Source organism: Echiichthys vipera (assembly GCF_963691815.1).
Source record: "Echiichthys vipera genome assembly, chromosome: 1".
In the NCBI taxonomy this organism is placed as follows: domain Eukaryota; kingdom Metazoa; phylum Chordata; class Actinopteri; order Perciformes; family Trachinidae; genus Echiichthys; species Echiichthys vipera.
This window is the reverse complement of record NC_139826.1, coordinates 10,512,604-10,527,776: the sequence shown is the minus strand read 5'-3', so window position 1 is coordinate 10,527,776 and position 15,173 is coordinate 10,512,604. Positions and strand designations below refer to the sequence as shown.

General features: G+C 39.5%; 1 protein-coding gene across 1 annotated transcript in view; it reads right to left on the bottom strand.

The window, feature by feature from the left end:
• itfg1 (integrin alpha FG-GAP repeat containing 1) overlaps nucleotides 1–15,173 on the bottom strand; it is a 189,529-nt gene that overhangs the window by 123,087 nt on the left and 51,269 nt on the right. The window contains exons 8-9 of the mRNA XM_083917363.1: nucleotides 12,337–12,418; nucleotides 585–679 (exon numbers count right to left, since the gene is read on the bottom strand). Coding sequence (XP_083773489.1) covers nucleotides 585–679; nucleotides 12,337–12,418 — 177 coding nt within the window. The remainder of the gene's footprint in view (nucleotides 1–584; nucleotides 680–12,336; nucleotides 12,419–15,173) is intronic.

Genomic DNA, 15,173 nt, shown 5'->3' with positions numbered 1-15,173 from the left:
AAAATAAGCGTGTCCACCTGGGTGTCATGTTTCCATCACTGCCGATCAGACCAGATTAATACCTGTGACAGCTGCATTTGTCAGGGAATGAATGCTTATTTTAACCTTTCCAATTGAAGACATAAGCTAGATGCTGGTGTTTTTTTTTGCCAAGTGGGAGAGGTGCTTGAGAAGTAAATGCAGAAGTAGCGTTACTTTTTCAAACTGTCACAAAACAAAATCTTGGAGAAAAGGGTCCAGGTGGCAGCGTTAAATAGGAGTGCACTTCCCTGCTCTCCTACCAACAGTAAACTTTGCTTTTGATGCTTCCTGAGCATGTAATAAGAACTAGCAGGAAAGAGGACATTCAAATAGAGCATAGTTGTACTAATCAGAATAGTGTTACAAAGAACAAAGCTGTGTCCTTGAGTCTTGACAGATTTGAGCAGAGAAGTACAAAGCTGTGTCATAAAGAATGGTAGAACAGAATAAAAAATACACACTAATAAAGTGATACATACAAAAAATATTCTGGTTTACTGAATAGAAACCCAGAAGACCATTAGAATGACTACACTGACAACGGTCATGTGTGTGTTTTGTACCTCTTTTGAGCCAGACTTGGCCAGGTAGATGGCACTGCGTTGACAGGCGGGATCCAAACACACAGGGAGGATGTGGTCCTGGAAGCCATCACCATCTGCCAGAAACACAGACAGAGAATTAGAAGAAACAACGTCGGATTGAACCAGTGGGAAGCGTGATCCTTTGTTTTCTAAAACTGTGCTATTTTAATATTTCCACTCCATCAGAATAACACAGATTTGTTCTGGAGATGACTTTGAGCAAAGCACAGTTTCTGGCAAGAAAGATATTGTTCTTGTTTTTTTCCATGAGTGAACCAGATCACAGGAACACCTGCTCGTTTCCTACGAGCAAACATACATCCAAGCAGCACTTGTCTCTTTGATGCCTTTTAATAATGTCAGTTGACTTGAAGAATGCTTTTCTCCACTGATCTTCCTCCCTATCCATTTTTATGATCATAATTCCATGCAGGCTTCATCTAATGTGCACACAGTTACAGAGCCTCCCAAATCAAAACAACAGCTCTTCAAAGCACAAGCCCTTCCGTGCAGCAGGTTCAGTTTCAGATTTCACACGCATACAGGCACACTTAACACGACAAAACAATCTTTCATTAAGTGCTGCTGACTGAATCTTAAATCACTTTTCACCATATCAACATCTGTGAATACAGGCACCATTGTGATCTACTTGTTGGTTTCCGGTCTCTGGTTCTCTAACTCTGTGAAGCCTGAAACAAAACATTGTGTGCTGAAGGAAAGCAGAGACTGCTTGATTTCCTATAAGACTATCAAACTAGTTCAAACTACAGACTTGTGATGCAAAGTAGTGCACATATCCACCAAGCTAGGTAACAAGAGATATTCAGTTTATAGTCTATACAACAGCTATACTACAAACTGGTATATGCACTTGTTTTTGACCCTTTTCTGCATATTATTGTGTATGTCTTTCTAAGATATCTGTCATGTTTGTATTTCTAGCCAATAATTAATTGCCCCTTGAGGAAAGAGTATTTTGAGTTGAAAACATTAATAAAATTAGCACATACTCAACATAAGGTTTGTCAAAATTCAGCATGTACAGTCATTTACCAACTGTTACATGTACAATGATAATCATTAATCCAGGAGGATGTCGTCAGTGCATGATTTTTTTTCTCTCTCGTGAACAATTAAGGTTTAAGTTCACAAACTTGGCATGATGCATGTGTTAATGTTATTACTTACAACTGTGGTCAGGGAGAAAGATTAAAGGAAGATAGCAACATTTTAGTTAACACCATGTCTGTTAAATTCATTGACATGGAATGGTGACACCTCTGAGTATCTAATATATTTAGTGTGCTGCACTAATTTCAGATTTGGATAATTTATAAAGACACAGACGCACTCTGTGTCCAAAGGTTACCACGTAAATTGACACTACATAAAGAGGCAAAACTGCCTCCAGGCTTCTCATTGCACATTTTATCTGAATCCTTTTTAACAGGCCAAGTACAACACTCCCAAACAGATGTTGTGCCATGTGGAAGGGGAAAAAGCGAATAACACTGATGATGAATGGCAGTACAAAGCAGGGGAGGAGTGGAAACTCTTTGGAAGGTACACTGCAGTGTCTCACAAAATTTTAAAGGTGGCACACTGTAATAATGAATTGACATGTCAAGTTTACATCCAATTTTGCACTTGGGCTGCAATATATACCGACTTTTTGATTAATTGATGTAATGTTTAGTATATTAAAAGCCTGAATTGATGTCTTAAAACTGCTTATATTGTCTGGCCAACCATCAACAAACTTGCAATGATATGAAATGAATGAAATCCGGAAACTACCCATACTTGGAAAGCTGGCATCACTTCATCTTTGTGCTAAATAACTAAATAAATGAATAATCCATGAACTTCCTAAATTCTATGTCTACTGGCTCATCAATTAAAGGAGGGACTACACCCATTAAAAAAGGCCGACCAAAAGTATCAGCCAACATGAAGAACTCTCTCCCATATACAAACATATAGAGTGTTAAAACTCAAATTTGTAGTCAGTTAATGTGAATTACATCATGGACAGGAAGTTAACATGGACCCAGGCTGTTGCCTACTGATGGAATTCCATTGAAAAGGTTGATCAAGTTTGGAGCTGCTCCATAGACAGTGAACTGGGAAATGTGTTATAGACACTGAGAGCTCCAGGGGAATGTTTTGAGTTTATAGGGACATTTTCTGTTTCATAACTGACAACACTACAACAGAAAAAAAACCTCATTTGGGTATAAAAAAATTAAAACAAACTAAGAGTTTGAGACTCACTTCCCCCGATGAGGTCATCAAGGTCATCCGGCTTGGGCTCGGAGATATTTTTAACAGAAAAACTGTTACAAAGTGGAGGTGTGGGATTTGCAAGATGTAGACATTTACAAGGCATGTCTAACACCAAGAAAGATGCTATCCTGAGCAGCAGTTGTCAAACAAAGCTGGGAGAGAGAAAAACTACATAATTTGGGTGCAAATAGAGCTCAAAAGTGAGGTTCTGTGTGAAAATCCTATTCATGTTCTGAATCAGGATTAAGATTTTTAGCCATAATCTCGTTACCATCCTAGGTAGACTTAACTAAGAGCTGGACGATTGTGAATGATGGTTTACTCCTGTAAAAGCAACATGTTTTAAGAAAACCACATTTTATTTTGAGATATCATGGAGAAGTACGACGACACCCGCAATCCAAATTGTAACAGCGACGTCTCTGATTGGTGGAGCTCGCTGTTTACTGCATCTGTGAATGGCTAGTGAGCTGCTACCACTGATCTCTACGATCATCATGTACACAGTCACGGGTTACTAGTATGGATATGGTATGGATGAAAAAAAAAAAAAATATATATATATATATATATATATATATATACCGTATATATATATATATATATATATATATATATATATATATATATATATATATTTTTTTTTTTTTTTTGTACAGTGTCAGATCTGAGGGAGTTAGTCTAAGAGTTCAAACATATGCCAGGGACTTAAAGTCAGGATATCTCTGATGCATCTATATTGACTTTTAATTTGTTTATATTTTTATCAAGTCCCCAACTTTTCTGAAGTGCAAAACTTAAATTGTTTCATCAAAATGTCAACTCTCCAACTGTCTAAATTTTAAAGTGAACATCATTTAGCACACGCATCAAAGCAGAGGAGGCAGGATTGCTGCAAATATGTAGTGCACAACACATTGTAATGGTGGGACCAAAACATTTTCTTTCAAGGTATGGGCATTGCTGTCCAATTGACCCAAGTGCACCATTTGAACATGTTTCTCAGTCTTAATAGATGTGTAGATGCTGAGGTACTGTCAGGAGGTAAACAAAGAAACAGGTAGCAATAGGGAGAGACAGAATACGTGATAATTCCGTCCTACAGAAGTTTGAAGAGTTATTCCTTCTTTTTAATGTCATTAATAGAGTTTAATACTCTTCTGCCACACACACACCCAGAGACACTGAATTTCCTTACTTCCATGAATACCTTCGTTCAGTTATCTATTCATCTATTTTTCTTTTACACCCGTTATGCTCTTACTCTCCTCGTCCCATCACTCTCTCTCTTATTTCTTTCTCCCTTCTCAGTCTTATTGCCTCTGTTTCTCTGTCTATCCCTCCTCCTCTTTATTTACTATCATTTCTCCCTCTCTCCCTCCCAGTTTTCATTTCTCACTCCTGCTGACAATGCGTGGTGTGATGGAGATTGGCTGAGAGGAGCGCAGAGGGAGGAAACTGCAGGTATGGGTTGAAACAAAGGGCGCGTTGAAGAGAGGGAAGGCCTAGGAAGGATGGGGCGAACAGAGGAGAAAATAGGTAAAGACAACAAGATGCTGTAAAAAGACTACGAGACAATATACAGAGACTGTGCAGATATGTGTTGTTAGACATTGGCATTCATAGAGATCAACAAAGCACCAATAACAATGCAAATCAAAATATGCACATGCAGAGATGCACATGGTGGGATGCTGCCAGAAACCAGGTTATCATTACGATTCCCATGATCTGATAGAGATCTGAGCGTTTTCTGCAATTGTGTGTGCGCTAAAGGTGTAATAGAGGAGGAGAAATGTGTGATACGACATAGGGAGAACAGTGAATCATAAAACCCAGGTTTAAAAGAAAGCAAAGATACAGAAATTTTTACATTTACAGACAAAAGATCATTTATGACTTTGGAAGTCTTTCACCAGACATTATTATTAATGCCTCCATTTGCCCAGGCTGATTTTAAATATATCTTTTTTAAACAAGCTCATTGTCTTTACAATCTCTCCCACTTACACCGCCACTTGGGTGGTTGTAATTCAGGAGATACTGTAGAACGGGTCGTCCACTTATTGGAATATCGGCAGATCGATTCAGTGTATAAATGTGTGTGTACATGGGTTAAAGTGCCGTGTGGTTGTTGGAAAACAAGAAAGGCGCTTTCCATTTAAGTTGGACTGAAGTACAGACAGTAATTAAAGATAGAGGCTCCCTGAAAGTGAAGCCCAAACATCTTGAATGCCTCCTTGTGGCTGACTGCAATATAGGTCATAAATTTCACCTCCATGTTAGCAAACGGGCCAAATAAATTTTTTTTTGAAAAAAACCCCACATCAAATGAATTTTTCCTGAATATACTCTTTCATTTGGTTTTAATTAGTGATTTGATGCTATTTAAACAGGATGAAACGTCATGATTGACAGCGACGATTGACTAGTGATTGGTTGGGCAGGTGGGACTGGGATATCACGGCCGAACCACCCGATCACTACTTTGCAGAAAAAAAGTACAACACGGCAGCACACGTATCTGGGATAATTTGGCTTCACTTTTGTACAGTGGGAGAAGTTGGAGACATGTCGTCCATCTTTATATACAGTCTACGGTCTGAAGCCAAAGTGCATCGACATTAACTGAAATAATCTAATGTCTCACATCTTATAAAATGGGCACATGTAAAGTATCGTGTGAATTTTAGGTTTCAATTAAATTTAAATCTTATCTCCAATCTAATCTTATCATTTTTAAAAAGCTTTGTATCACTGCAGTGCAGGCAGTACATGCAGATTAATGGCACCCATTCCCAAGCCCACCACTGCGTACAAAGCCTACAAAATTAGATGTACATGTACACTATATGTGATCTTGTGAAGTTGATACGCTGGATGAAAATTGTCAGTTTCCCTTGAAGTGGGATTCTTGTGTCTAAGAAGAGTGACAGGGACAAAACATTTTAGAATGTGAAAATGGTGCAAAAACTTTATAGAGGTTGTGAAAGTACTGTAATCTTTAACCGCAGGGGTTTTTAAAAGCCTGTGAACACAAACTTCAGCCAACTGGGTGTCACAGCCACTGCTGCAGCTCAAATCATTGAGCCTAATCTCTGAACTAAAAAGAACTACGGGAACTTTCCATTGTTTTTAGAAGACTGGCATGCAACTGTCCCTTTCATCTCATGTCTCTTCCTATGTGCCCCGTCCTTCAACTCTCCCTGGCCTCCCTGGGGAGGTGTCCCTCACAATTTGAAATCTCGGCTATATTGTAATGGTGGATGCATGTGCAACATTTTAAAATGTATTCAAAAATAAAGCGCTAGTTAGTGGGTTATTCACTGAAGGTGGCTCCTTATAATAGAGAACACTACTTAGGCATAATTACTGCGCAGCAGATATTGGAATAAGAGGGAGATGCAGGTTTTACCTTCAGTGAAGGAAATTTGTGTCAGATGTACTTTCCATTAAATTGCATATTAAAATGTGAAAATTAATATCTTAACTTGGATAACGTAAACCCGGGAGACTCAATCATTTGCATATGGATTGGGATATTTCTAAATTCCAGGAATATCACAAAATGGGGCCTGATCAGGAGATCTCATTTGCCCCATTTTTCTTCATTACTATGGTCTAGAGGGATGTCTTTCATATAAACGCAGATACACGTTGATATGCTAACTGACTGTGATCTTAACTAGCCGAGCAGAACTCTACCACAGTACCTCTGTTTTACAGGTACATCAATTCCTGCAGGAGTCAAGGGCTGAGAGAAAAAGTGATGAAGAATGTGAGACTGAAGAAGCAAAACGAGTCAGAGAAAGGACTACCTGAAAACATGACAAGACAGTGAAAGAAAACTGAAATACAATACAAAGGGAAATGAAGGTGAAAAGTATGCTGTGGTTGAGTAGAGAATGAGGCAGACAGAGAGGAGGAGAGGTTGAATGTAACAATATAATAAGATGAGTGGAGAAAGAACGCCTGAGGGGAGAGCAGAGAAAAATAGGCTGTCCTGTTAACATGCTGACTTACCTGCACGCACACACACTCTCCCACAGACATACACACACAGCATGATGACAGCCTTTCCGAATTTAAATATCATCTCCAAACACATTCCCGTCTTGCTGTCTAAAAAAAAAATCGCCCCATCTTGCAGCTGGTCGTAGCGCAGCCTCCCTCCATCCTACCTGCGGTGATGCTAGCTGACACACTTGGTTGTGGGACTTTGTTGCGCTTTACCTAATGATGAATTATGCATCGGCCGCTGTCACTTTGAAAAATGCAATTACCTCAGTGATAAGGCAGATGGGCCTGTTTTGTCTGGCATATGCTGTGAATCTATTAAGGGTCTAGTGCTGGAAACAGAACTGCTAGGACAAAAACATGGGTGTGTGTAGAGATTCCCGTGTGCATCCATGAACATACACATGCACATAAACATGCACACACGCGCCTCAAGTGTAGCCAATGTGCGCTGGCTGTTGACGTCACTCAGACACATGACTTCCAGCAAAGCGGTAAAGCAAATATAGCACATGGATCCAAATTAATTGTTCCTGTTTGGCGTTTACAACATTTATCATGTTGACCATGTGTGAAGTTCAGTCCTTTATCTGAGATGCTAGCCTGGCAAAAATGGAAAAAATAGTTGTCGTTTTGTTATTCTGTAAAGAGGTCAATTCAGTCAGATATTACACATGTCCAATTCAGTTGACTGAAAGTGCTAAATCTCTGTATGTTTGATTGAAGTGTTTTATGTATCTGATGGATTAAATTAGTAAAGGACAGACATACAGTCTAGATAGATAGATAGATAGGTAGATAGACAGATAGATAGCCTGGGAGCCTGAGAACTTTCAGCCCTGACATATAAATGCCACACATAAGCATAGTGTTGGCACAGGCCAGCCAGGTTCCGCCGTAAAACTAGATTAATGACATACGGGATGGTTCCATTTATATTTATATCTGCAAATAAGAGTGACTTTAATTAGTTTTTCTTTTCATGTCGATTTAACAGTGGTTAAATAAGCCAATATGGAAAGCAAAGGCCAAAAAAAGTCTTATTAATAAAAGCCAAAATAGTGGTCTTTCAAAGGAAATCCAGATGTCAAATGTTTTTATGTGTGGAGGGACAAAAAGCATACACCTTTAAGTTTTGTAAAAATCACATTTAAATTGAGATTCAAATGGACAGTATGGTCCCCTACAAATGGATGACATGGTAGTATGATGACACATTACCCATTACTCAGGGTGAGACCAGACCCCATAATCAATTACAATTTGAAAACATTCAACCAGATGAAAGTAAATGACATGCAAAGAGATGCATTAGTGACATTAACTGACAAGTATTATTTTTGAACACAACCCATCGATTTGCAGATGCTTACTGTAAGTGTTGTGATCCATCAGCACTGCTTTGCTCTCTATTGTCCTCGAATTTTTATTCATTAGCGTCGTTAACTGATATGTCAATAAATCAGGCTCACAGCGACTTTTAAGAGTGCCCTTTGCTCGACCACAACTTCAACCAGTCTGTTGCGCTTATTTCCTGTAAATTTTAAACAATGATATTGTTCCCACGTTCAAACAAGGGCTTATTTTCTAATAAAAAGTAAGAGCCCAAGGAAGAACATCTTCCCAAGAACAGCACTCCTTATTTAGCTCCACCAAACGATAACAGTCTCAAGAACCTGATCCCAGTAACGTAAGGGAGGAAAGCAAAACACTCACCTGGTACATAACTCAGATCAAATTAGACCACAATGAAACGAAGACGGCAGGCATTACTAAATATAGCTACATAAAGAGGACAATGTTTTTATGACTGGAGTGCTAAAAATGGCTGTTCCTAAATACATATGAGAGCTATATGAATAAACATTTATGTAAATCTGAAGCTGCTGCAGCTTACTAAATGAGCTTTCCCGGATGAATTCCTAGACAAAGCTAAAATGATATTTTTGTGCGAGTGAGCAGGCAGAACTGCTGCCTGGCACCACTGCATCCAACAGACTGCAAAAATATAACACACAAAAGCTGACTTTTACTGGGTACACTCAGAAGCCACTGTGTCAGCCAGTGTCGCTTTCTTTTTTTTTATCTTGTATTTTATAATAAGCAGAGGTAAAAGGACGGAGAGAGAATTGAAAGTGTGATAGAAATAATGCCCACCTCCGATCACACAGAGATGCAGTACTGCTCTGCTATCTCTCATCCTCTCCTTCGCTTTCCCTCCCTCTCTTCATCACCTGCCTGATATTAACTTCATATGATGTTGGCAACTTGAACATGTACAGTAATAAATACTGAGGAAGAGGCCACTGAATCACTTTGGTATTATTGTATTACACTTAAGCAGAATGTGTGCATCTGTCTTACAACTATAATAGAATATAAAAGAATGAACACTGCTAACGTCAGTCTAAAAGGCATCCACACACTTATGGTTTAAAATATTTAAATAACTTTGACCTAAGAGTACAGGTTCTCTTTCAGTTTTGTGTACAATTGTCGTCAGAGCCAATCTCATCTGACTCACACAGTGTATCTAATTCAGCCATTCCCATTGATTTTATAACAAACACTGACTCCACTCTTGTTGGCAGGGAGCTTCTCTTCTTGTCTCTGCCTGACAATATGAGCGTTAGATACAGAAAAAGACAAAAAAGGAGAATGGTTATAGTGAGAGATAGCGATGACTGTGTCTCATATTAAAGCCTAACATAATTTGATACAGTGATGTAATCTGTATTCTATTGCTTTTCACACCATATAATTATTCCTTTAAATAGTTTTGGATATTATTATTCTACTGTATATATGAAAAAACTAATCTCTCTTTCTCTTTAAGTGAATCGTGGCGCCTTTATGAGTTATCCTTGAAAAAAAACTAAGCAACTTAAAAGGATAGAGGGGGTGATATTAGGTCACTACAGAGCCCCCCTCTAACAATATGATAAGAGTGACACCAAAAAGAAGAAAAATGGGAGGAGAAGGAAAACGAGCGTGCAAGGCGAATAAGCCACAGATAGCAGACATACAGTAGATCAAGAGAAATAAAGAAAGACATCGACAGCCGAGGAGAGGCTGAGTGAAGAAGGCAAAACGGGACAAAAATAATAGACGTTACATCCTGCGAGGCATCTCTCTCCTGGAATTTGGCAGATTATTAGAAGCGTGACCCTCAAAGGCTTCAATCCCCAGCTAACCAGGGCAACGTCTTTATTTGGCGAGCTCAAGACGGGGAAAAAAGGGAAAGAGATTAAAAAAATTATAAAGTTTTTGGCAAGATACACTCGAGATTTAAACAAAAAAGGTTCCCACTCCCAGATATGAGACACACACACACACACACACACACACACACACACACACACACACACACACACACACACACACACACACACACACACACACACACACACACACACACACACACACACACACACACACACACACACACACACACACACACACACACACACACACACACACACACACACACACACACACACACACACACACACACACACACACACACACACACACACACACACACACACACACACACACACACAAAATTTAATTAGAAATGCATCAAACAGACAGCTAACGACAGCACATAGTTCAAAATGAGTGATACGGTCACACAAAACAACTGCAAAAAAGCAAAACTAAAAGAAAAATTCTACAAACCAGGCTTTTTCGTACCTTAATTAAACAATAAGACACGAGAGGCTGTGTTTTGATTTTAGGACAGCAAAGAGTTAGGGGCTTTGTTGGGCATGACGCAGAGCTAAATATACCTGACAGTGTTTCATAAAACAAACTGACGAGAGCCTGATTAAGCTTGATTTTGCTGATTGCTTTCAAATCATTAGCCAGATGTTTCTTGTCACTCCAGGTCTGAAAACAGCAAACGGACCACAAGTTGTCTGTTAAACCACACCGGATTAGTTTCTTGACTTTTCAAGTTCTCTCCGCTCTCTATGACTTCAGTATGTCTCTTTTCTTATTGATCTTGTCCATCTCTTTTCACCATGCTTATCCCACTCAAACCAGTAATAGAAATGCTAATCAGAGAGGCATGGTTTGGCTAGGCGTGGCCAAAAGTGCCAATGAAAAGGCCTCAAAATGTGACAGTTTGAAACAATTTGTCTGGCTGCAGTAATATTGATGTTATGGGGGTACTATACAGTACTATTATGTAATACTTTTAACAGTTCTAAACGCGATTCAGCCAACCATAATCAAGGACTGGAGCTATCCATTTTTAAATCATATTTTTAAATCTGTATTGCCATTGATTGAGTATTCACTGTCTGGCTTTCCCTGGGAAACATGCACAGGTATTACATCCACAGTCTCCCTAGTCATATTTGCGCTTGTGTCAGGACAGCTGGAGATATCGTTTTCAGCAGAACCTAACACATCTCCTTCCACAGGGCAAACACTGGAACAGTGACTCGACGCTTTGTCCAACTCGTTGTAAAATGGGAAAATTATAGAGCTTTGGTGTGCACTGTTGATGTTTCCTGTTACGTCCTTGTCTGGGACATATCAGGATGCATTAGTGCTTTACTTACAAAAGATGTGTGGTCAAAACCCATTGGCAAGTGGTTTGAGTGATCTGATCACGCGTCTTGGTGGTTTTTAAACATGTATTTAGCTCTGTCCACTTGTGATTGATTGCCAAAGACATAATTTAAAACCAAATGTAAACAGGGTCAAGATCTCCCTTTGAAGCTAAGAATAGCTTACAAAACGGTATTAAGCTTCAAAAACAAGCATGAGGAGTCACTGCAACTCTCCCCCTCCACTGGCTGTGGTTGTAGTTCTGACAGAGCGCCCAGGGGCCACTTTGTGGTGCACAGGCTGCAGCCTGGAGATTAGAGAGCCAGCGGAGATTTGCTGAGGATAAATGTAAAGCTGAGCTGAACAATGAATATTACTGGCCAAGATTGTTTAAGGGGATAAGATGTTCAAAAAATCTGGCTCTATGTGGGATTGCATTTGTGTATCAGAGTGTGTTGTGCAGGAATGTGTGTTTCCACGCGTGAGATTAGCCTGTCTGGTAAGGGGTGGGCATTCGTGCTGTGTGCGTATGTGTGTGCAGGGAAAGTTATGGGATGAGAGAGCTAGCAAAAATGCCAAAGCCAAAAAGACCAGACAGTCCTATTTGGAAGGCTTTGAAGCAACACAGCTTCAAATGCAGAGGGAGCTTAAAGGACTTAGGAGCGGAATGGATCTGACGCACACACGCACAGACACACTCACGGCAAGACACCTTTGAGCATAATCTGGCCTAGTACAACTCGGACTGCCGAGGTTTTCTAAGCATCTCGAATGTGTTCACACACTGACACAAAGATTCCAGTCCCCCCACCACCACCACCACCACGCACGTCAAAAGTTAGAGCAAAAACTCGGGCATTCTCACCAAAGTCAACAAAGGAGGACTGTCCAATGGTTTTGACTGGTGGTTCTGCTGGCATGACTTCATCTCTGCTGAAGTTCCCATCCTGAGAGAGAGAGTGAGAGAGAGAGGGGGGGGGGGGGAGCGAGAGAGAGATGTAAGACAAAAAAATAGAGGACATAGTTAACATAATGGCTCTGTTCTTTGTCTTTACAGTTCCATGGATGATAGGGTCTAAAATTGACCATAGCAAAGCAGTCACAAAGGCTGGCTCTGGTGGGCATATATGCTTGTGCATAAACAGGAGGAGTACATACATGTGCAAGCACTGCATAAATCCATATATTTTCTTGCAGATGGTGGAAGCTGCCACATTCTAAATAGTCCCTATATTCATATTGTAGCAGCAGTCTGGACAATCAAATAATTTCTACTAAATAATAACACAGTGATAACATATGCCCTGCATCTTAAAATCCAGCCCAAATACATAAATGGATGACAATTTTTAGTATTGTCTTAATTTCGGTTTTTCAGCACAAAGAAAATGATGTAGCACACATAATATATATTTCAAACTAGTTCCCAGAGCCCATTTTGTCATTGTACATTTTTTATGTTCACGTAAAGTCAACCAGCAGTTAAGCAACAAATCCTCCAATTAAAATTTCCTGAAACAATTTAACTTTCTATCATCATGTTTTTATTATTGATTAATCTGCCGATTATTTTCTCAAGTGTCTATACAACTGAAAACTGTCAAAGATGCCCATAATGGTTTCCCTGAACACAAAGTGATGTCTTCAAGTTGCTTTGTTTGTCTGACAGACAGTCCAATATCCAAAGATTTTAAAATGTCACATTTGAAAAGCTGGATCATTAAACATCTTGGTTCGCTAATTGGCTGTGGCTTGGCTGCGCGGCATGAATCTGCTGTCGGTTGCTTTGTGGTTTTGGCTGATGGAGTGATTTGAAAACAGCAAGCTAGTGTTATTCTTAATATGACTGTAATTCATTTTACAGCACTCTATCAACATAATGTCAGTCAATCATGTTCTGTTCACACTTTTTAGCAGACACTCGTGCGCCTACAGAGTGTGAGCAACAGGATTGTTACTGCAGTTCACTCAACAGCCACAGGTGACGGACATTACAGAGAATGTGGAAACATTAATAGAAACAAGCACTGCGGCATTTGATGAACCCAGCACACACTGGATGCACTGAACAGACAGAGGAGGTAGACAAGGGATTGCTGCTTTTCCGGTGGGGAGTAGTTCTGCGGCGTATCCTGACATGACATGTCATCTCAGGTCTACTTGCATATTGATGATGATGATGATGATGATATATGTCCTTATACAGAAAACAATGGGTGAGAGTGTTTTGACACATATAGGATGTGATCTCTATGTGGTGCCCTTTACAGAGGGCATGGGAGAAAGAGGAGGAGATAAGCATATTAGTGGTTGAAAGAGGGTGTGTGTGTGTGTGAGCAGATGTGATTCTGTGTAGTGGGAAACTACTGCCTGCTGATACCAACATTAGTGATTTATGAGAAAGAGGGACAGAGAGAGGGTGAGAGATACATGGATGGAGTGAAAAAAATACATATGCATTATATTCAAGTACTGACAACAGTATATTGATGTGTGCTTAAATACTGTAGGCACTACTGTAACATCTACATTATGAATTTATTATATATATAGTTGAATTAATATTTTTTAGTAATGTTTTCTATTACATGTACTCAACTTAATGAAAATGAAGTGAGAGGCAAAGAGGAGGTGAACTGAAACCCAGAGAAATAGAGACTGAATAACAATGAGATATTGCAGAAACCTTCTTCCACACATCAGCAACTACACTGCATGATTTAAAGTCATCACAAAATACTCCAACAAATTCATTAGAATAAATGTATTTATTTATTCATTCAATGCTTAAATGGCACTGAATGTCTTAAATTAGTATGAACGATGAAATGAAAAAGAAATATAGAACTATAGACTATGAAAACCAATGTTTGATATGATGCCTCTTTAGTGCTTCCCATAATTTACAGGAATAAACTTGGAATAAAATGTTCAATTCAATAAATGTTGCTCCTCTTTGCATGACAACATTGGACACCATTCCTGCGACACTGGCATTCTAATGCACCACGCTCACGGTGATATTGATTTTCTATCTAGAGGGAAATTCCACAACACAAGAATGAAATGTTGCCAACTTCCTCTACTATTTAATAGCAGAAGGAAGTCCTTGGGCTATTTTTTTTTTTTTAAAAAGTGAACATGATATAACATGAAAAATACATGATACTTTCTTACCAGGAGACATATTATCTTATTTTTTCAGTCAGCTGTTCCTAGAATGACAACCACATTAAAATAACTGATTGGTTTGCTATTGCAACTAACAATATCCCTCACCTGAACCGCCTGACGTGCAGCAGGCAACTCTGGCCTCCCTGTTTTATATTAATTCCTGCTACCCTAGATGTTAGCTACTCCAGCTTATATGACGGCAACGGACATTGATGGCAACAGTAGATATTTCTAGTCCGGTCAGCTGATTGAACCCCAGCTACGAGCCAGAGAGCTAATGTTATGCTAGCAAGACTCAAAGTCAATAGCGTTGCATAAGGTTGACAAACAGTCAAGTGTTTTTGACACAAAGTAGCTACCCAGTCATGTCTCATCTCATCTTCAACCGCTTATTCGGGGTCGGGTCGCGGGGGCAGCAGCTTTAGCAGGGGACCCCAAACTTCCCTTTCCCCGGCCACATTAACCAGCTCTAACTGGGGATCCCGTGGCGTTCCCAGGCCAGTGTGGAAATATAATCTCTCCACCTGG